Here is a 23,662-nt window from a genome sequence, read left to right on the forward strand (position 1 = left end):
TTAGAGAACAGTAAGCAACAATGAATAAGGCTATGATAGGGGGTTCATGGACTCCAGAAGCCTGGCTGACCCTGTATCTAACCTGCTTCTGGTTATCGTCTCCTTATTTCTTTTTGGCTTTATGTCTGTTAAACTTGTTTGCTAGATTTGTTTTCTGCAGGCTTAATACTCTCCACGTACAGATGCCTGATCGCTTAAGCCAGATGTCACCCTCTGTCCACTCCTGGGCCTACCGTTGACTAAGCTCTGGATGCCAGTTAAAGAACTGACCTCTTGGGGCAGGGACAGCTCTATGTCCAATTTCAGTGGGAAGTAGTTATTCAAGAAGAGACCTTCGCCCCTTGCCCCAAGATTTTGAGGCCCATTCATTCGAGGGGAGAATGATGGGGTGCTTGCGCTCAAGCCCCCAGCTGAAGATATTGTTTAATGTGCTTATTTTCTGTTATCCCTGTTGTAAAGTTCTGTTGACACCAGTTGCCTCTAAAGTCTCACTGACCTATATAAGGAACGTAAAAGATCTTGGGGTCGAACATAATGGTAATGGTAATCTGAAAATCTTCCCTGCCAAATGTAACAGGCCAAATGTAATCATATGGAGTCTGTGGTGGGAGGATTTTGCTAAATGGGTGAAGCAGAGCTGAGAGGAAACTGGCAGTCAGAGCAGTGAGAATGGAGAGAGGAGAAGACCCAGGCAAGGAGACAGCTAGGCTTGTGAGTATTTATTTGTGGGAAGGCTTTGGGATGGTGCTGCTTCCTGCAGTGATAAGGCTATTATATTAAATAGTATGTTGCTGTGATGAATTCAGTTTTCTGGTATTGGGATTTTGCTTTTTGGTGTCTGCATAAATGTTTTGCTTCTGTCTTCTATATGGAGAGTCTTATATTTTGTGATTCTGAATTACACTGGCATGTTCATAGCTGGTGCTTTCCGGTGAACACTGCATTTGTGCTACACCAGGGTCACCCAGTTAGTAAGCGTCTGAGGCTGGATTTGAACTCAAGTCCTCCAGATCCCAGGTCCATTGTACAACTAGAAGGTTATTTATAATATTCTAGGTGATGCATGCCTGGGGTAGGATTCATGGTCACAAGAATAAAGAGCAGCTGAAGGACATGAGAGAGATTATAGCAGAACCAACAAGATTGGCTAGAGAGAAAGAGACAAGTCAATGACAAATATCAAGGATTTATGAAAATCTGGGTCACTGGGAGAGATTATGGTGGTCTTTAAAAGAAACAGGGAAATTTGGAGAAGGGGTACACTTAGGTGGAGAAGGCTGTTTTGTAAATGTGTTTAAGATGCCAATGAAAAGCCCAGGAGGGAAATATTCAGTATGCAGGTGATGGTTTGTGCAAGTAGACATCAGAGAATGGACAGCTGAACACAAGGTTTGGGACTCATCTGCAAAGACAGTAAATAAGGATAAGGGTATATATATATATAAGGATAAATTGGCTATCAAAAAGGAACACCCTCTTGGATATGTATAAAGAAGAGAGAGAAAGGAATCTTGTGTTCTTTCTTTTAAGAGACCTCACAAAGTGTTCATTTCCAATAAGTTCATCTCCTGTAGTTTTTCCTAGCTGGGTATACTAGAAGAGGAAGTCTGACATGCATTTGCTACTCTATTTTTTTTGGGAGGGGGGGGAGAAGCAATTGGGGTTAGGTGACTTGCCCAAGGTCTCACAGCTAGTAAGTGTCTGAGATCAGATTTGAACTCAGGTTTTTCTGACTCCAGGGGCCGGTGCTGCCCTATATACTGTTCCAAAGGTGTATTTGTATTACCATTCATCATGACTTGAAGAATCGGTCCGCAAGCATTTATTATGTACCTACTATGTGACAGGAACTGTGTTCAGTCCTGAGGATATGAAGAAAGGAGAAAAGGCAGTTATAGCTCTCAGGGAGCTCATAGTCTAATGGAGAAGACAACATGAAAATAAATGAGATTTATACAGCATAAATTGGAGATAATTTACAGAAGGAAGGCATGAGCATTAAGGGAAGCTGGAAAAACTTATTGCAGAAGGGAGGATGTTATCTGGGACTCAAGGAAGCCTGGGAAGCAAAGAAGTAGAGATGAGGAGGAAGGGAATTAAAAGCATGAAAGACAGTCAGTAAATAAATATGCCTGGGGTCAGGAGATGGAAGGGAAAGGCAAAGAAAGGAAATAAGCATTCAGAGAGGGCCTACTATGTGCTAGGTACCATGCTAAGTGATTTTTGTAAATATTATCTCATTTGATTCTCACAAGAACCATGTGAAGTAGGTATTATTATTCTCATTTTATAGTTGAGGAAACTGAGGCAAACAAGCTAAATGACTTGCCCAGGGCCACACAGCAAGGCTTTACACAGGTGATGGAGTTATTATTTCTACATGCCAGGAACTGTGCTAAGTGCCGAAGCTACAAAGAAGTGGAGAAAAAAGTAGTCCCTGACTTCCAAGAAACTTGCACTCTAATGAGGAAGACACCATGTAAATAACTAGATACAGTGTGTGTGTGTGTGCATGTTTCTTTGTGTGCATGTGTGTAAAATGCATGTGTATATACACACACAGATACGGCTCTGGGGTCAGAGGACCCAAGTTCATATTACACTTCTGATACTACCTGTATGACCTTAGGCAAATCACTTATCCCCTCCCCTGGGCTTCAATTTCCTCGTCTGTACAATCATGGAGGTTAGGATACATGGTTTCAGCTTAAGATCTACAATATTATGAAATCTGAATTATTTGGAACCTAAAGAGTTATACAAGGGAAAAACAATTACTCAATCACTAATTAACTTTTTAAAAAGAGTTGTCATAGAGTACATATGATGATCTCAAAGAAAATTAGAATGGAAAGTGGTAAACTTGAAGTCAGGTAACATAGAAAGGAGGCTCCCTTAGGGGCAGGGGTAGCTTCGTTTTTGGCCTTGCAGTACATAGTACACCGTAAGCACTTACTAAGTGCTTGTCAAAGGATGCCTGGTACACAGTAGGCACTCAATAAAAATTGGGTGGTGCCTAGTATTACAGTAGTATAAAAAATTAATGTTTGTCGAATGGTTCCTAGTACACAGTGGGTGCTTGATAAATGTTTGCTGAATCACTTGCCTTCCAGGTCTGATATTCATGAGTAGTTTGTGATTAAGAAAATCACTTAACTGGGCCTCAGTTTTCTTATCTGAAAAATCAGATATTTGGACTCTCTTCTCATGAGGGGAAGGGTAGAAAAGTGAAAGAACCCTGGCGGGCTGGCATAGGATTTAAATTGTGGGGCTTAAGTTTGAATTCCAGCTCTCCTACTTACTATTTGTGTAACCTTAGGCAAGTTCCAGACTCTCTCTCTCTCTCTGTCTCTCTCTCCCTCTCTCTCTCTCTGTCTCTCTCTCTCTCTCTCTCTCTCTCTCAGTAATCTCATCAGTTTCCAAATGTTTAATCTCCGTGCAAATGACTCCCAGATCATACAGCACCCAGCACATGTTGCTGTTCAGTCCTGTGTCAGAACATTAAAAATCCTGCCTCAGACACTTACTTAGCTGTGTGACCCTAGGCAAAACACTGAACCTCTATTTCCTCATCTGTAAAATGGGTATAACAGGATCACTTACTTTCAGGGCTTCTGTGAGGATGAAGCAGCTCATAAAACAGCTTGAAAACCTTTAAATGCTACACAGATGCTAAGTATTACTGTTATGCCACAAGCACAACCCTCTCCCTTGTTACAATTCAAGTCTTCTAAGACTCAGGACTGTCTCATCTTTGTCTCTGACTTGTGCTTGGCATGCTGTAGACACTTAGGAGATATTTACTGATAGACTTTTTTCCTTTAGATTCCAACTAGAGTAGATGACCTCTAGGATCTCTTTCCATGCTAAACCCTGCATGTCTTTCATGACCCTCAGTTTCCTCAGCTATTAAATGGGACTAATAATACTTGTTCTACTTACATCCTAGGATTTTTGGGGGGTATTGGGGGAGAAGAAGAATTCTTTTGAAAAATGGAAAGGGCTAGAGAAATGTGAATTTCTACAAGAACAATAACTATTTCTGAGACCAGACTTCAAATAGCTAACCTTTAAATAGGCAGTGAATAATTGTGTTACTTCTATATGTCAAGGAAAGAGAAAAATGACACCATTAACACAACGTTCTACACACCGTGGAAACTTGGTAAAAAGTACTGAACATTCTCTGTTTGTGTCATGTTATTTATGAAAATATCCAACTCTGGCCACCCTTATCATATTTTCAAAAGACTCATGACTTCTTCACTTTTATGCCCTCCATGAAAACTGATCATAACCCTCCCACCACCCCTGAGTAAAGTCTTTTGGAGCTGCGAGTGAGCCAACCAGCAATGCAGAATCACACCTGGGGCTGAACCCTAGCTCTGCAATCTATTTACCACTTGTGGAAATCTGGTTGGTTGTTTAACTTCTCTGGGTCTCAGTTTTCTCATTTGTAAATTGAGCAAGTTGGACTTAATGGCCTCTTTAAGGTCCTATCTGGTTTGAGATCAGTGATCCTTCTAAGTGATGAGTCTCTGAAAATGCAGGGGGAGACTTTTAGGGAAAGGCATACAGGCTATCCCCAGGATCAGGCTCGGCGAAATCTGCCCAACTTTACTCTCCTCCAGTATAAGCAGTGAGAACTTAGGATGCCTTGATGAGGCATCAGAAGAGGATGTTCTTGGAAGGAATTTCACTGCGTTATCCTCCAATCACTGCGTAATTCTACCTCTAAGTTCTGCTCCCAAGAAAACCCCCAAAATAAAGGACATGCTTACAGAGCCGTCAGATGCACTGGCTCCTACTTTATCTCCCCTAGCGTTCCAGCACACCTCGAAGATCCCTCCAGTGCCTCTGTAGCTATGTACTAGGGTTCCACTCTGCAAAAGGAAAGCAATTTCCATTTAAAAATGCAATTTAACACTTAAAATACCATTGTGATGTTCACTATCAAATAATCACAGTGGGGGTTTTGCAAAAAGCTAAAACCTGAATTCTTCTCTGGATATAAACAAGCCCGTACCAGTTAACCAACACTGCAGACACAATGAAATCATGCGTATGACATCCTATTAAATTTATAAATGTAAATCTGGAAAGAACAGGAAATAATCTTTGAGCCAAGGAAATTCTCATTGGACAAGTATTTTGGAGTTAATTAACAGGCAGCTGAAGTATGAGATTCTAGCACAGTAAAAATGTCAGAAAACCTTGGGTCAATTTTTGGCTTTTCTATTATATAGAAAACAAATTGCTGTAACCTTCTTGAAAGGTGAATATGTGCCTGCTTTACTAAGCTGGGGTAAGATTTCATTTCCCATTTTCAATACAGTGAGTTGTTAATCACTTTCCCCCCTTTATACCTGAAACAAATGCATTTATTTTGGGGGGAGATTGAAAAAATAATTTAACATTTCTTTTTTTCCCTATCAAGCAAATTATTTCTTCAGAAAGAGGATTTGAACTTTTTTTTTTTTAAATGGAACTTTAATCAACACAAATTCAAGATGGTAGTTTTGTAAACGGAAGGGTCAAATTTTCCATGGAATATTTTCAAAAATGAAGTGTTTCTTTTTTTTTTTTTTTGAGGGCAATTGGGGTTAAATACCTTGCCCAAGGTTATACGGCTAGTTTTTTTTGTGTTAAGTGTCTGAGGCCGGAACCGAACTCAGGTCCTCCCGACTCTGGGGCCGGTGCTTTACTCACTGTGCTACCTAGCCGCCCCCAAAATGAAGTGTTTCAATTATTATTTTTGTAAAATATACTTTAAGACACATATCCCTATCCTGTACCTTACTGGTTACACAGACCGATAAGCAATTATCTTTCAACTACACAAAGGAGAATTATTCATTTATGATTTTTTTTGGGAAATATAAAACCCCGGGTTGTCATTCCCCTGCTGCTTAGAATGCTTCTAATTCTCTTACTGGGTAGTGTTCTTCTATTCCTTCACCAAATATTTTGAGTACCTACGTGCTAAAGGTAGACCCTTCAAGGACTTATGGTCCAATGGGGAGAATAAATAGAATACAGCATGGTATATAATATCTAAATGGATAAAGTATGTACAAACATAAGAAAGAGAGTGATATGAGAGTTCACTAGGAGAGTACATTTGTTTTTGTGGGGATCAAGAAAGGTTAGTTTAAGTAGATGGCATTTGGGCTGGGTTTAGAAGGATGATGTGCTTTCCCCATAATTTAATTTTTCATCATAGATGAAGCCAAACAGAATTAAGAAAGTATTCCAGAGCAAAAAAGTTAGATTTGGGGATTATCTTCTATTTAGGATTATCTATGATCCCAGGTAGAATTATGAGTTGACTGCAAGACAAATCTTGCACTAAATCTCTTGTATCTTTGTTTTCCTTCACAGAATTTCACAATCTGTAAACCTTGCCAGAGAACTGTGGCACATCTCTGAAGAAGAACCAAATAGTGAAACATTTAGCACACTTCATTATACAACATTTTCATTCAGGAAATACAGTTTGCATAAAATCACTGGATACAATTTCTTTTATCTTCCTTTTTGTTGTTTCACATTTTAAGTTATTTGTTTGGATAAAAACAGTTCTCAGAGCTCTCAACTATTCACAAACCATATACCATCCACCATCTTGGACAACTGAAGAGAAGTTAATAATTATTTCCATCCCAAGAAAAAGCTGTTTGGTTGTGTGTTTTCTTGATCTAACAATTAAGGTTTAAGTTTCATTTTTGGATAGATGTTCATAATATAAGTCATGCAATTACCTGAGTATTCCAGATGTGGACACATTTGTCAAAAGAACCACTAGCCAAGAACTTTCCATCAGGGCTAAATGCTACACTGTAGACGGGTTCTTGATGCTTGGTCAGTGTATGAATGCAAACTCCCCGTTCAACATCCCACAGCCTGACAGTAGAATCAAATGATGCACTAGGGAAATATCAAAGGAAAATTAAATTTAATGTCCTCACTTCAGCCTCTCCTGGCTCCCCTATCCCTCATGCTGTGAAATTATAATGACCAATTGTGGCAGCAAAAAAAGAGCTATGACAAAGGACCTCTCCCAGCTTCTTTGTAGAGGTGGGCCACTATGGGTGTGCAAGACTGAATATACTGTCATACTTTTTTGATATTTTGGCTAGTTTTGTTGAACTTCTCTCTTTTAAAGTCTTTTTATTTTAAAATTAAATCGTTCTTGAGAGCAATCTGGGAGGCAGAAGAGGGAGGGCTCCTCTGGAAAATGCAAGTGTTATAAAAACAAAAGATATAATTAAAATTTATTTTTAAAAAGAAAAAAAAAAGTGGGCCTGGGACTCAGGAGAGAAGTCAGGGCTGGAGAGAGAGATGCCAGAATCATCTAAGCTGACTTAATACTGGTAGTCACAGTCACTGGAATGAATGAGATTACCAAGGGGGGGGGGAGGCAGAATGCACGGGGAGGAGAGATAAGGGCCAACGACTGAATTTCAAGGAATGCTCATCTTCCAGGATTGAGAAAAGGAAGAATCACTGATTTTTCTCCTTGTCTCTCCCTCCCTTAACCCCCTAACTCCTGCTAGCACCTGTTACAAACCTGTTAAAGCCAGTTAACACTGCCTTTTCTAATTTTTTTTGTCTCCAGCACAGCTCAAACGTGGTGTATGGCACATAATTAATGACTGTTGTATAAATGGATGAAAACAGTAAGAGAGATGAGAGGAAAACCAAGATCCTGTGAAGTCACAAAAACTCATGGAAGAAGAAATGAATTTCGACAGGAGTAGGTAGTCAACATTGAGGCACTGTAAGACCTTGAAGGACTGCCACCCGAATCACCAAAAAATAACTAAACCAACTGGAATATAGTGCTAACACTGAGTGTATTTTATTATTTTCTGATTTCCTGAAAATCCCAGAGAGGCAGCAGGACAGTTGGACAGAAAGCTGGCATCAAGGCCAAGAAACCATGAGTTCAAGTCTCAGACACCCCCTGTACTGTGTGACCCCAAGCAATTTACTCAGCGTTTTGAGACAATTCTTTAAGATGATCATTTGCAGATGACCTGCACTGGCAGAAGGAATTAATTTCCTCACCTGGGAGTTTTTTTATATTAATAAAAAACACAGGTTCAGCTGCTATCCCTCACCCCTATCCTTTGAAACACACAATCCAATCTCCCAAATAAGGCAGGAATCCATCTAGGCTTTGTCTCAAATATTTCAGTGATGGGCAGTTCATGAATTCAATAGGCAGGCCATACTAATTTTGGAAAACTCCAATTGTTCTTTATACTGACCCCAATTACCCCTGTTAAGTTTCCATTTTTTTCTAGGTCTGTCACCTGTAGAAACAACAAAAAAAGGGATGATCTGCCTTCTTCTCTACAAGAATCAGAAGCTTTTGAAATCGTTCTTTCTCTAAGCTAAACATCCCCAGTCTGTTAGAATGCTGATCCGGTGACATTTTCCAAACCATTAGCTAACGTTTTTATTTTTTTGGGAGGGGAGAGAGGTTATTTTTTTTCCTTGAAATTTAATTTTTTAAAAGTATTGTGTTTTCTCCGATTACACATAAAGACAATTTTGAACATTCATTTTAAACATTTTTGAGTTTCACAAATTTTGCCCATTTTCTCCTCCCCCCCTCCCTAAAAGACTAAGAATTTTAAATAGGTAATATATTTGCAATCATGTAAAACAACCTAACTTCTTTAGCGTCTTCCTGCAGACTTTCTAGTTTTTATTTTTTTCAGGAATAAATCTGTGATTTTATCAGTGTAGAGAACTAATAATAGAAACTCCTACTCCCAGGGAAGACTGTCAACTCGTCTTTGTTTTTTTAGGGGATTGCAAGGGGCAATGAGATGTCAGGTAACTGGTTTGTGTCCACCCAGCTGGTTTGTCAGACATAATTCTTGAAACTCATGCCTTTTTGACTCTAAGGCTGGCCCTCTATCACCAAGTTTTCTCTCTGAGTTTCTCAATATCCTTCTTGAAATCTCAGAACTGAGCACAATTTGATCAGCAAAAGGATGACTCATTCTTTTGTCAGTCAGTCATTCAATAAACATTTATTAAGCACTGTGCAAAGCACAGAAGATATAAAAAGGGGAGAAAGACAGTCTTGGTCTCAAGGAGCTTACATTCTAATGGGATAGCAACCTGGAAGGAATCTCCATCAATAAACATTTATGAAGCACCTATTATATGCTAAGCACCCAAAGAGGCAAAAGACAGTCCCTGTCTCAAGGAGCACACAGTAGGCACAGGGTGTCCCTCAAGTCTGGACACATAGGAAATCTCATTAACTATGCATATTTTCAAGAAATGAAATTAATGTAATTTTCAACAACATTTTATCTAATTAGCATGAATTATAGCCATGACAATTTCATATGTAATTAGCTATTTATACACACACACACACATATAGCGCTATGAATAGCTTTCATTAGCTATTGGGTACTATTTTTCATATTAATGAAATTAATTTAATTAATTAATGAGATTTCCTATTTTTCTCCTATGTCTTCCTATGAAATTTTATTTATGCTAATTAAATACACCCTGTATACTTCCATTAATGAAATCTAAGACTGTACTTGCTTTTTGGTAATCTCTGTAATGATGATACATCATAATAACAGCTATCACTTATAGAACATCTTCTATGTGCCAGGCGCTGTGCTAAGCTCTTTACAACTCTCTTATTTGATTTTCACAACAGCCCTGCAAAGTAGGTGCTATTATTATTATTATCCTTATTTTACAGCTGGGGAAGCTGAGGCAAATGGAGGTTAAGTGACTTGCCCAAGGTCACACAGCTAATAAGTATCTGAAGGTGGATCTGAACTCTTGCTCTTCCTGACCCAAGGCCCAGCACCGTACCCACCGTGCCACTTAGCTACCTATCTATATTACAGAATACAGATGACAACTTTCAAAACAAGAAATTTTGATTAACCACAACAGTTCATTCCTTGATCATGTCAGAGAACAGCTGGTTTTTTTTTTTTTCGTTCAGTTGTTTTCAGTTGTGCCTGACTCTCTGTGATCCCATTTGGGGTTTTTTGGGAAGATACTGGAATGGTTTGCCATTTCCTTCTCCAGCTCATTTTACAGATGAGGAAAACAGGGGTAAGTGACTTGCCCAAGGTCACACAAGCTAGTAAGTGTCTTGAGGCCAGATTTGAACTCAGGAAGATGAGTCTTCCCAACTTTATCCACTGTGCCACCTAGAAAATGTATTGACTGTTAATACAAACACACAGATGAAAATTTGCAGAAAAACCTTGCTCAAATTTGGGGAGCCACTTAAAACCATTCAAACCTACTATGATTGTGAATTTTGGTTTGAGATGTACAAAGAATCAACTTCCCACCCAAGCAGAACTCACTGTGTTGCTGCCGTATGTCAAGGTAATCATTAAAGCCAGGATTTGTCACATTTTCTAATGATTTAACCTGGTTTCTTCTTCTTATGCCATTAGTAGATTCTCTTGGAGGTTTTATGAGGAGATTCAGAGAAGATTGGGAGAAGGAAGGATTTAAATTCTTGGGAAAAATACCCACACTGATCAAATGAGGTACGCATTAAAGCATAGCTGTAAATATTTAACCCTTCAAAGAATTCCCACACTTACTGTTTTTTGAATAGTTCTAAAAGGTTGGGCTGGGCCAGATGGGGCTAAAATGAGACAAAACTCCTTGAGGACAGGCATTATCTTTCTTTTTTGTATTTGCGTCTCCAACCCTTAGTATAATGCCTGGCACACACATTGACTGTGGGCAAATGGATGGAGTTCAGAACGAACTGGGACAAAAGAAGTGAGTTCACATAATATATCCAGAGGTGACTCAATTTGTCTAGATGCCACATCCAGTGCAAACTTAGTTCATTCCCCCTTTGACATCTAATAAACAGAGGTTCATAAAAAAATGAGCCACTTCCCCATTTCTGCCACTTTGTATACTGAAAGCGTTTAGTGATCTTTCTAACAGAGACAATTGGCTTCTTTCCTGGCTGTCACTTTCTTGGCAATGAAAAATGTCAACTGGAGAAATTGCTATTCCACTAGCAAACAGCATTAGACTGAGTTCAGAGTTTGTTTTCAGTTTTACCTTGCTAACATGATGTTGGAGGTTGGATTGCTGGTGCCCGGTCCTGTTGGACTCCATTTGATGGTATATATCTCTTTGCTGTGGGCCTGAAGATCATGGACACATGTATCTTGCTTCATACTCCAAATCTGGGTAATGCAAGTAAAAAATAAAAATAAAATTAACAAAAATCTCTGGAACATTTTCTCTCTTTCTTCTCCCTTCCCCCCAGTTTCTTTTCTCCTTTTTTTGGGTGGGGGGAGACCCCGAGGGGGCATGCTGTGGATTGCTAAATCTCCTTACCTGGCAATACCATAATTAGATTCTCATTCCATTCTATACCCTGTAAAGTTTATCCAACTGTGAAGCAATCTAGGGTTTTGAGCTGGAGCAAATTATAAAGATAACACAATCTAACTCTTTAATTTTACAGATAAGGTTTGCAAAGAAGTTACCTAACCATCTAATAGGCATTCTGTTCTCTCATTCAGCCTCATCTGGGTTTACTATTATACAGAATGCACATATGATGTGGCACCATATTTCTAGCCCTTGGACATCTGAATAATGATTAAAAACTAGTATTGTAAAAGCAACAAAAAGCATCTGAGGTGCTCAATTCTAAAAAGTAAGCATTTTTTGAATAGGGTCCATTATGCGGAGGTTACCAAGGATACTACTCAGAGACAAGGTGAGGAAAACCTAATATTTGAGAACACAGTGATTATAAACCTAGGGGAAAATGTCCTGTGTTAAATGAAAATTGGGAGTCACTGGATGAATAGTTAGTGGGAAATTCCTTTTTAAATCAAGGCCGCAGGTACAGGCCCAGAACTCTCTGCTACACTTGGATTTTTTTTTCCTCAAAGTGATTTCTGTATGTCAGTTTACTTCCCCACCTCCACCAAAAAAAAAATATAGTAAAACTGCAAAAACCCATTATGCAGGCATTACACGAAGGGTTGGAGATGCAAATACAAAAAAGAAAGATAATCCCTATCCTCAAGGAGTTTAGTCTAATTTTAGCCCTATCTGGCCCAGCCAAACCTTTCAGAACTATTAAAAAATTATTAGTGAGGTATATAAATTATAGGAAGAAAAAGTATGAATAAAGCTACCTTTTACATGATATAAAAGCACTTGTTTCACACTGGTATGCATGTGTATATTTTTTGAGTGTATAGTTCATTCTCTGAATTAATCTCTTTTACCTTTAACGTCATATCATCAGAGCAGGAGGCTAACAGCATTCCAGAAGGATCCCATTTGATTGCATTGACCTCATTCTGAAATATAGAAGGTTTTTTTCTTTCTTTTTTTTTAAAAAGTAAAATAAAAATATCTGTCATCCAGCAGAGGGCAACAGTGTTTTGCTTTTATCATTTAAAAATAAGATCTTTAGTTTACAATAAATTACTCCTTAGGTTTCCAAAGAAGAAAACCAAAGCATACACCCAGCTCCCCCACCCCCAATCCCTAATCTCAGTTTTTCTCTCCTGAAATCCCCCATTCTCTCTCTCTCCCTCTCCCTCCCTCCCTCTCCCTCTCCCTCTCTCTCTCTGTCACACTCAATTCATAGACCTTCACTTAAACTGCCTCTTGAAAATATTTAAAATCATAACTGGGAAGAAAGGGCCAAGGAGAATGTGTACTAACAATGTGAAATGAATTAAATTAGCTATTATAAAGTTGAATTCTGAGTTAAAAAAAAAAAACAATCACATTGCTTTGGGAGAGGGATGGGCCAAAGTTTGGGAAAACAGGATTTTATGACCTTAGAACCAGTGTCACTTACACCAGAGGCTGTTCATGGCCTCCTAAAAGACAGTATTTTTAATAGGGACAAAGGTGGAAGGGGAATGAATAGATGGAGAGTGCCAGAGAGTCAGGAGATTTGGTCCCTGGTCTGCAGGAGTTAAAATTTGTTACAGGGCTAGCACAAACCCTCACCACAAGGCTATGGAACACTAACGTAAACAGTTGCACAGAGCTTTATACATATGTGCCAAGTATTCAGCAGATAGAAAGAGTAAAACATATTATTGCAGTGACTGACCACTATGGGAAGAAAAAAAGCCCTTCAAGAAAAATTAATTTAAAATTTGTTTCAATTAACAAAAATTTATTTTCTCTTCCTCCCATCTTTTCCTCTGTTCCCCTCGTTGGTGGAAAAAAAGAAAACAAAAAACCGCTTGTAACAAATATGCATAGTTTAGCAAAACAAATTCCTGCATTGGCCAGAACAAGAGCCCTTTTGATGGTTCTGATTGCAAATGTGCCAGATGGAAGCCTAGGCAGGTCTTTGCAGGGTGTTACCATTTATTTGTCAGTACCCCAACCCCCACCCAACAATATCTCTGCTTGGAACATTGCTTGAACAGGGCAGAGAAACAGTGGAAGACATATTTCCCTAGGCCTTTTTCCTTGGAATTACCCAAGAGGAAGTTGGAGAAATACACTGAACTTTGTTTAACACATACTTTGTTTGGTTTGATGGTTTCAAAAGGCTCAGAAGGAATAAGGATTGGGCCCATCAAGAATAAAAGAAGGAAGGGTGATCCAGAGGGAAGGGACCAGTGAGTGAGTGATAATTAGAGGTAATTCAAAGTGACGTGGCCAAGAGAAAGAAGGATAAAAGAGACAGAAGCTGGGCCTTGGGATGGCAGGAGAGACTAACTCATGTGGTTAAGGCATCTAGTGACTGCCCATAGTGTTCCAGGAAGAGCTGAACTGTGTTCTAAAAAGCCGCTAGGAAAAAGTCAGAAGTACCAGAAAGATAAGCAGATAGTGAAAGACATGGATACGTAACAGTGAAGTTGGCAACCAAGTACTTTATTTGTATTTTGTTATCTGTCTACTACTGGATAGTTGAACGTTGTCGGGGAATAAGCAGAAATTAGCTTATTAAAATTTTTTAAAGTAGTGGCCTGTATATGGAGTTGTGCTCTGCTATCTATAATGCCTGAATTTAATCTAAGCACTGTGCTTATACCACCCCCTTTGGTAGATGAAGTATTTTCTGTGTGCTAGGCATTGTGCTAACAAACTACTTGTTTGGTGATGTTTGATTCTTCACCGTCCCATTTTGGGTTTTCTTGGCAAAGATACTGGAGTGGTTTGCTGCTTCCTTCTCCAGCTCATTTTTACAGATGAGGAACTGAGGTAATCAGGGTTAAGTGACTTGCCCAGGGTCATACAGCTGGTGAGTGTCTGAGCTCAGGAACAGTTGATTTGAACTCATGAAGATGAGTCTTTTTGATTTCAAGCCCTAGCTGCCCAGTGCTAACGAATGGTAATAAGCGAGCTAAAGTCTCTGCCTGCGAGGACTTTACATTCTAAAAGGGGAAAGACCACATATAACAGGAACTAGAAAGGAAGAGGGTTTGCCCATGGGTAAGTGATGGGTGACAGGGAATTCTGGGAAAGGGAAGGTGAAAGCCAACCTACTGGAGTCCAGGGTGAGTCCCAGGGGCAGAGTCCCAGGACAGGGTTGAGGCTGATGACCTGAGAGCACAGGTGTGTAGTGGCCCTTGGCTCTCGCAAAGTAAGGTAAAAAATCTCACCTCTAGGAGCCTAGGGTAATTCCAGGGCTCCAGTGGGAGGAAGGGATATGAGGATCATGGTCAGAGTACAGGCCAGTTGACTGAATGGTCTATTTCTGCTTCTGTCTGATACCTGATGTTTGAATTCAATCCAACCATGGTGATTTTACAGCTCTCATCAGGCACAGGCTCTTTTGGAAAAGACTTGAAAAGCTTCCATAGGGCTTGCCCTGTGCCCTTAACCCCCTGCTTTCAAGGGATGGAAACATCACTGGTTTAAAATAAAAGCTCCCGAATCCCACCACATGTGAATCCCACATTCAGACTGTTAACTTACTGTGTGTCCTTGGAAGGTTTTGACTGGGCGATCACAACCAAGTCGGCATACGTGAATACACATGTCTGTGCTGCAGGACGCAAAAGTAGTGTTGTTCTGCCAATCTACATCCAGGGCAGGGGCTGCAAAGCATGAACAGAGAGGAGTCACATTAGCCCTTAAGGTCAGCATGTGGAGCGTGTCTGAATTCAGTCTGAGCACCGGGCTCACGCCACCCTCCCTCGGCAGATAGAGAAACGGATCCCCGTGTGCATGATGTGGGGTACTGGCCCCATGAAGCACAGTGTCTGTTCCCAATAGATTAAATTTGAAGCTATTTATTACACAGGGAAATGGAAAAGAAAGAAGTGAGAAGCAGAGTTGCTAGACATATGGGAGATCACAGAAATAAATGCAGTGTGCCCAAAAGCTCTCCAGCAAGGCCAGGCATCCCAGTCTCTATCAAGTTTCAAACACTCACTGGGCTAACCCCACCCACTCCCCTAGTTAATATATTTTGTTTTTATCTGACCCACAATTTTCCTGGGTGAAGAAGGGTGAGTAACTGTCATATGGCTGCACACTGCTAACCATGATTATTATTCCTGGTGCATGTCAAACTATAGTCTTCTTGCCTTTTTTTGCCTTCTTTCTGAAGTAGGGGGAAGGATTGGCAAGGTGTATGCCAGCCTCAGCATATGGGGGAGGCTTAACTGTGGAATGAGTGAGGGAAGAAGAGGGAAAGATAAGGCAAAGAAGAAAGAGAAGCGAAGAGATTCCCAACAGTACATGTCAAACCGCTATGCAAACATGACCCTCTTTCTCCTGAATTTGTTGCTGTTTAGTTGTTTTCAGCTGTGTGACTCTTCATGACCCCGTTTGGGGCTTTCTTGGCAAAGATACTAGAGTGGTTCACCATTTCCTTTTCTAGTTCGTTTTATAGATGAGGTAACTGAGGCAAACAGGGTTGAATGACTTGTCTAGGCCACACAGTTAATACATATCTGAGGCCACATTGGAACTCAGAAAGAGAAGTCTTCCTGATTCTGGCACTCTATAGACTGCACCCCCCAGCTGTCCTTGAATTTTTACTGCCCTCCCATCCCTGTCTTCATCATGGGTATTCTGGAATCCTTCTACTTTAAGGAGTTGTTTGCATTGTGCCCACTGAAGGTTGAGGGGCTTCCCTGTTCACCTGGTAGTCGTTACCAAACTTAACTACTTAATTTACGGGACACAAAAGAAATACAACACTGCAAGGTGGGCCTTGTTATTAACTAAAGAAAAGAACCAGTGTAAGAATTACATATTGTTCTTGGAGCCCAGTAAAAGAGGTTTAGTTACCAAGTCACCGAAAGTCCTTCAATATGAGGAAAAGTCCCTATCAATCACACACTTTGGTCCATCCTCAGAGTACTCCTTCAGTGTGAAGGTATGCCCCAAATGAGAGGAACACTGCTTTTAGAAGACAAGTATATAAGGTCAAATCTGACCTCAGACACATATTAGCTATACTAGCTGTGTGACCCTGGGCAAGTCACTTAACTGCCTCAAAAAAAAAAAAAGGCAAACTGTATAAAGGTACCTGTGTGACCTTGGGGGAAAAGGGGAGGAACCTGGAGGACTCTTCAACCCGTCTTCTAGAAGATGGACCAGTTTATCAATTCAATTGATTGTTACTTTTGGAAGCAACGAAAGTCTGGCCCTTATGATGACATGTTTAAAGACAGAGAAATTTTAATTAAGGGAAGAGGTAGGATGGCATGCCCCCCATTGAGTGACTGGTTGTACAAAGTCTAGGTCCTGGATAACAGGCTTCCCTCAATGAACATCTGAGAGAGGACATATAAAATAACTCCCTACCCCCAAAAGAGTGGGGACAACTTACAACTTCAAATTCTGTTGAAGACAGGTCCTAATTATTTCAGTTTTCTTATTTTTTTTCCCAGTTATCATTAAAATGCCATAAAGAATAAACTATTTGCAAGGTTTTTTCTTTTACTCACACTGAGTGACCAAGAAGGGACTAGAAATAAGATAGAAGGGTCCAGAGAAGCCTTCTCATCCAAACCCTTCATTTTACAGATGAGGAAACTGAGGCCCTGGGAGGGTAAGACTTTGCCAAGGTCCCACAGGTGGCAAACGCAGGTCCTCTGACTATGGAGAAAAGTACCTTCTCCACCGTCCCTCTGAGAACAAGAATTAACCTTCACAGCTTGCTGAGACATCCAGAATACGGATCCAGTGGAAGGTAACATAAGACAACCCTGACTTCCTCACTCAGCAATATCAAGCATAACTTCTTATTTACCAGAGACCACTGGCAGAAAAGGCTTTGGGGTCAGAAAGAGTAATGCAGGTTCCAGATCTAGAACTGTAAGGCTTCAGGTCTAATTCCTATCAGGCTAGGCTAGGATTTCTAACAGGTGGGATCAGGTATGGGGGGAGATGGGAGGTGGAGACAATGTCGTGTGCAAAGGGCAGCAAATAGGTGAGTTTGGATGGATTGTAGAGCGTGCAGGGGAGTAATAACATATAATAACTATGGAAAGGTAACTTGGAGCTAGAGTGCAGGGGACAGTTTCGTTTTTGTTTTGTATACCCAGTACCCAGCCCAGCACCTAGCTCAGAGCTAACACTTAATAAATACCTATCGAATTAAATCGTTCCATTCTCAGCGCGCTGTCTTCTTTAGTAAGATTTCTGCTTATAATGTCTAAATGACACATTATGTGCTTTTTTTCTGATCAGGGCCAAATGATTATTTCTATCTCACGAGTTAAGAAATTTGAAACAGAACAAGGTCATCATTACCGCTTTGCCCATGGGATGCCTAGTGCTGTATGAAGCCCTATGGAAGTCACTTGGGTCTAGTATCTACGACCTTATTATCAGTCTAGTGCTTTGGTTAATGGCTGTTAAGCATCCAGAAATCAGACAGTGATATATAGCTATGCTAAGGAATAATGAAGTGCTTTGCTTTGGGGAGGGAGAGGGGGAGACATCACATGGTTGCTTAGAAACATACAACCAGGGGCTAACTAATTTACTCAAGGTTAAGCAGTGAGTCAGCACCAGAGACAGAAAGATAATTCAGGTTTTCCTGTGTTCTAACAAGAAGATTTCTCTTCCTCATTCCCCCCGCTATTCTTTAAATAATGGGCTGAACCCTCCTGCTATCTATCTCCTATACAATGGTGGGGATGCTATTAACTTCAATGTACGGCTTCATGCCCAAGGGAAAGATACTGTGTGGGCAGAGCTGGCTGAATGTCAGGAAAGGCTTTTTAAAAAATGATATAAATCACAAAAGCAAAAGTTCTTTCTTTTTTTTTAATACTCCCGGCAGCGTGTTTAACCATGGCACAACTATTCTTGGAGTATTTCCCACGTGTACCCAGAGGAATGAAAGAAATAACCAGTTCTGTCAGAATGCTGATCATTTAGTCACAGGATAATGCCTGCAGATGATTCTCATTTATAACAAAAAAAATTAGTTAAACAATGAATTCCAGGGGGCAGGTTCTGTATTTGAGTCTCGTGGAAAATGTGAAGACCTGTCAGGAAGGGTTAGTATCAAAATCAGTGCTGCTGTTGTCCCCCAGAATTCCAAGAATAAAGATTCTGTGACCAGGAGCTGCTTCCTTTTTTCTGTCTTGGCTCTCTGCTAGGGGTGGGTCCCCATCCCACCCACCTCGGATGGCACCAAAGTCTCAGCCACAGTGGCCCAAAGAGGCATTTGCTCCTCAAGATGTGAGGCAGAGATTCAGGGTGGGGAGGTGGGAGAACACCTGGGTTCAGCATATATGCTTATGCTTGGGCCAGAGGGTAGGTACTCCTTGGACCAGAACATTTCCGTATTCTGCAGGGAGCTGGTCCTATGTAATCTGTAGGGTGTAGCTCTTAGCACAGCCTTGCTAATAATGATAAGGCATTTAACACACACTGCCACAGCTGCTAATGATGATGGAGGGAGTCCCCTGTTTCCTCATAGCATCTGGATAAATGTTTGATGAATGGAAATACAATTTCTCACCCCGTCCAATTAAGTGACTAACCCCCAAAAGGAATTGTGCTCTTATGTTTTCATAGCTCCCTGGCCTAGTGAATAAAACAAGTGAGCCATTACGTTAGAACCAGAGGATATTTCTGATCAGCAGTGGGGCATGGGGCACAGGGGACAGAGTGCCAGATTCAGGGTCCTTTCCTGGCTGCTCTATGCAGCATCTAGCAATCAACCAATAAGCCTTTCTTAAGCATTTATTATCTGGCAAACACTGTGGTAGGCACCAGGAATACAAAAAAAAATCAGAATAATTCCACATCCCTCCCCCACTCCAGGCCTCAAGGAGATTATAGTCTACAGAAGAAAATAATATGTATACATATAGACAGATACAAACTTATTTACATATATATACACACACATAAGTACTCTATGTATAGTGTGTATACACATTCTAATATTTTATGTATATGTGCTGTGTGTGTATATACACACACACACACTCTATATGTACGTGTGGTTTGCATATTGGACAATAAGGTAATTTGGACAAAAGCACACCAGTGCCTGGGTGGGCTCAGGAAAGACCCCACATAGGAGGCACCCCAAGCTGTCCTCTGAAGGAGGCTGGGAATTCTAAGTGGCAAGATGGGAGTGCAGGCCTTAGCAGGAAGGGAGCCTTCAGAAACCACACTCTGCAACTCCCTTATTTTAAAGACAAGGAAAGTGCGGTTCAAGAGGGAAAATGAGATGCTCAAGATTACACAGAGAGTAAACATCAGAGGTGGAATTTGAATCAGGTCCTCTGGTTCCAGAATCAATCCTATTTTCCCTGTAATAGACTGAATCATTAAAACCTGAGTTCAAAACTCACCCCTCGATGCTAGAAGTATGATGTCTAAGTCACTTAATCTTTCTTTTTGGAGGGCAATTGGGGTTAAGTGACTTGCCCAAGGTCATACAGTTAGTTTGTGTGTGTGTGTGTGTGTGTGTGTGTGTGTGTGTGTTAAGTATCTGAGTCTGGATTTGAACTCAGGTCTTCCTGACTCCAAGGCCGGTGCTCTATTCACTGCGCCACCTAGCCGCCCCCACCTAATCTTTCTAAACCTCATTTTCCCCATCTTTAAAATGGGAATAATAATATCAACAGTATTTACTGCGAGAAGCAAGTGACATCATAACCAAAAAGTGCTTTGTAAACTTGAAAAGAGCTATGTAATTATTATAAATGTACGTATCTATTAGCAATAATTGTTATAAATATATCTCACTGGCAAAATAATTCTAGGCCAAACGTTCCAACAGAGAGAAACTAGAGGATAATTAATCTTTTATACAAGTTGGATGACACTCTGCTCCCTGAAGGCTAGAGAATACATTCAGGGCTCATGACATTGTACTGAAAGATTTCAAACAAATCATTAATGAGCACGGTAAAATAAACACAATGTTCTGGACTTTACTGCCACAGAATCTAGAAAGGCACAAGAGTAATGTTTGCAGGGTTTCAAATGGATTTCTAACCAGACACATAAGAACTTCCAGCACCCGGGGCCTGTAAATCTGTCATCGGGCCTATCACTGTAACAGAAAACACGATTGTTTTTAGAATTATGCCAAACAAACAAAAAAAGAAATCCAGGAAGAATGGTAGCAATGGTGTTCTGGCTTCATCTTTACTTTGGTTTTACAAGTATAACAGTAAAATGCAGAGATGAAAATCTCTAATTAGGAAATAGTCATTTTTTTGCTTGTAATGGTCATCATACGCGCCTTCATGACCTACTTTCTTTCTTTCTTTCTTTTTTTTTAAAGAATCGGGGTTAAGTAACTTGCTCAAGGTTACATGGCCAGTTATTTCTGGGTGGGTGCTGAGTATCTGAGCCCGGATTTGATCCAGGTCATCCCGACACTGGAGACGGTGCTCTTACTCGCTGAGCCACCTGGCCGCCCCCATGACATACTTTCTCTCCACTCTCCTGTACTTCAGACAGTTCCTTCCTGGTCTCCGCTTTGTTGGATCAACATCTATGCTGAAGTCCCTAAATGTGGGTGTCTCAAGGCTCTGCTCTTTTTTTTCTCTATACTTTCCAACGTGGTGGTCCCATCAGCTCCGACAGATTTAATTATCATCATTATATATAATTCAAATTTATATGTAATTATAATCAGATGATTACCTCACCTATAGACTGCATATAGGACAAACACTGTCTCACCTCCACTTATTTATTCTGAATATCCTCCATATTTAGAAAGTTCACCTAGGCCCCTAACAATCTCTGACCTTCCTTCAAGATTCAGCTCAAATGTGGCCTGCAGGAATGCATCCCTACAACCTGCCCCGCCTCCCCGCCTCCCCGCCTCCCCAGTCTTCTCTTCTAAATTTACTTTCCATTTATTTTGTATGAAACTTCCATCTACCTATTTATCTACATATGGTCTCCCCTTATTACAATGTTAGTTCTTAGAGGGAGTTTTTCCTTTCAATCTCTGATCCTTACCAAAAATGCTAGCCGCATAGTGAGGACTTGATAAAGGCTTTCTCAATGCTGACTGACTGACTGATCACAGACCCTCTAGAATAATAGGCCTGATTGGGTAAAAGTGATACTAATGAAGCCTTGCATGGGGTCTCTTTCCAGAACAACAATGCATTTTCCTGCTTTCCCCAGAGGCAAATACCTTCTTGCCTATGAAGTGACTTTACTAGGTATCAAGGGTGCTTCTTAGAAGCTGGTGTGAAATCACACACTCCAATTAGTATTCATTCAGTTCTCTCTGATAAGAGACCAGAGCAAACACCCCACGGCTAGGGCAAAAACCCACTGGGAATGAATCATCTGAGAACTCTGGGGCTTGGGGACACTTGGCAAGCCCCTTTTGTTCAGATGTTCCTGCACTTAAATTCTCTGCCCCGCTGGCTCTCACCATGACTTAGACATCAAAAGGGGGCCCGCCGTTTCACTGCAGTCTTGGCTTCAGCTCTTTGTACATTAGCTGGGGGTACAGAACGATGAGTCTGGAGTCAGAAAGATCTGAGTTCAAATTTGACCTTGCGTACCTACCAGCTGGGTGACCCCTAGGCAAGCCACTTAACCTCTTATCTGCCTCAGTTTCCTCAATGGTGACATGAGGTATAATAACAGGACCTGCCTTGCAGGACGGTTATGAGGATCAATGAGATAATATTTGTAAAAAGTGCCTGGTACATAGTAGGAATACATAACGTACAAACGTGCTTACTTCCTTCTCATCCCTGCCCCAGCCCAGTCTGTCTATTCGAGGAACAAAGCTCTGCCTGCTTCTAGACTCGCCCACCAGAGTAGCACTGGCCTGTGGAGAGAATTTTCTCCAACCTCCTCCTTTTACTAATGACAAACCTCATTCTCGGCTCAGATTTCTTGTTCCTGACTCCTGAGAGCTAGACCAAGTTGGGGTCTCTGTTCTGAATTTGTTGTTGTTCAGCCATTTCAGCTGAATCTGACTCTTCATGACCCCCATCAGGGGTTTTCTTGGCAAAGATACTAGAGTGGTTTGCCGTTTCCTTGTCTAGATAATTTTTACAGATGAAGAAACAGAGGCAAGCAAAGATAAGTGACTTGTCCAGGATCACACAGCTAGTTAAGTGTCTATGGATGGATTTGAACTCAGTTCTTACTGATTCCAGACCTAGAGTTCTATCCACTTTGCCATCTGGCTGCCCTCTGTTTTGAATAAATACCCCAGTAACTACTTAACCTGGATCATCTACTTAGATCCTATTTCTGAATATTCATTTCCAACTCTTGCCTGATGAATACAGATTAGGTTTGGCTTGGCAAGAGAGCTAAAGCTTCTTTCTGGTCCCATTCTGAACCATGCTCCTGGGCTGAGGCTAACTCTTGGCCCATCAAACCCTAAAGCTTTTCTCCCTTCTTCAAACAAACTTGAGCAAACGACTTCATTCCCATAGACTGAAGCTCCTTTGAGACCCCACCCCACCCAACAGAATCTGGTTTCTGGGCAGAAAGCTGGTTTATCCAGTAAGCCCTTCATGTGAATGAGGAATTGTTTTGTGGAAGATGAGAAAGAGAGACTGGAAATCTATTCTTCTGTGAGTTCAATTATAGCATCAAAAGTACATAAGGCTCTAGTTAAAAGTGGCTCCAGATTGGGGTAATGGTGTGTGGTCTTGTTCTCAGGAATTACTCTTTGCATCCTGTACTGATTCTCTCAGAATTCAAATTATCAGGGTTAGTCTCTAACATGCGGTTAACCTAATAACATTACAACACAGTGATGGTTGAAAATGTTCTTATTTAGGCATTCCATCACCTTAATTTATTAAAAGTCATTTAGGAATCCCTTTAAATTCAGCATTAAGTCCTTTGGGAAGAAAAACAGATTCTTTTCAAGGACGCTCACGGCCTGAGGGAAAGGAAGGTGTACTGTCTTCTGTCATTTTTAAGACACTTTGGCCTAACACAATTCTAAGGAAAGCTGTATCAATTCACCTCTTAGCTAAAGGGTCACCCTTGGAAACATGATAGTTTTTAAAAAAAAGCTAAGGCTGGGAACAAAATGAAAGTTAGGGATTTGGACAACTTAAATCTTTAAGACACCTACATGCCCCCATATTGCTTTGTGAAACTCAAACATATTAAGGAAAGCCACACGATCAGTGTGGTTGAGTGCAGATGAATGGACTAATCCCCCTTCAAAACAACACATGCTTTTTAT

General features: G+C 40.6%; 2 protein-coding genes across 4 annotated transcripts in view; one reads left to right on the forward strand and one right to left on the reverse strand.

Moving 5' to 3' along the window:
* The window catches only part of GPR143 (G protein-coupled receptor 143), a 94,921-nt gene extending 88,123 nt beyond the window's left edge, over nucleotides 1–6,798 (forward strand). Inside the window, exon 9 of the mRNA XM_069072811.1 lies at nucleotides 6,382–6,798. Within this exon, the coding sequence (XP_068928912.1) occupies nucleotides 6,382–6,398 (17 nt within the window). The 3' untranslated portion in view covers nucleotides 6,399–6,798. The remainder of the gene's footprint in view (nucleotides 1–6,381) is intronic.
* Nucleotides 1–23,662, reverse strand: part of TBL1X (transducin beta like 1 X-linked) — a 345,971-nt gene that overhangs the window by 4,444 nt on the left and 317,865 nt on the right. For all 3 annotated transcript variants that reach the window (XM_069072808.1, XM_069072807.1, XM_069072809.1), the window contains 5 exons: nucleotides 14,956–15,077; nucleotides 12,288–12,362; nucleotides 11,098–11,225; nucleotides 6,762–6,927; nucleotides 4,782–4,883 (listed from right to left, as the gene is read on the reverse strand). In XM_069072808.1, coding sequence (XP_068928909.1) covers nucleotides 4,782–4,883; nucleotides 6,762–6,927; nucleotides 11,098–11,225; nucleotides 12,288–12,362; nucleotides 14,956–15,077 — 593 coding nt within the window. The remainder of the gene's footprint in view (nucleotides 1–4,781; nucleotides 4,884–6,761; nucleotides 6,928–11,097; nucleotides 11,226–12,287; nucleotides 12,363–14,955; nucleotides 15,078–23,662) is intronic.

The sequence above is a fragment of the Petaurus breviceps genome, unplaced genomic scaffold, assembly GCF_028583685.1.
Source record: "Petaurus breviceps papuanus isolate PSGF00001 unplaced genomic scaffold, PetGlider_PUasm1.0 90849, whole genome shotgun sequence".
Lineage (NCBI taxonomy): Eukaryota > Metazoa > Chordata > Mammalia > Diprotodontia > Petauridae > Petaurus > Petaurus breviceps.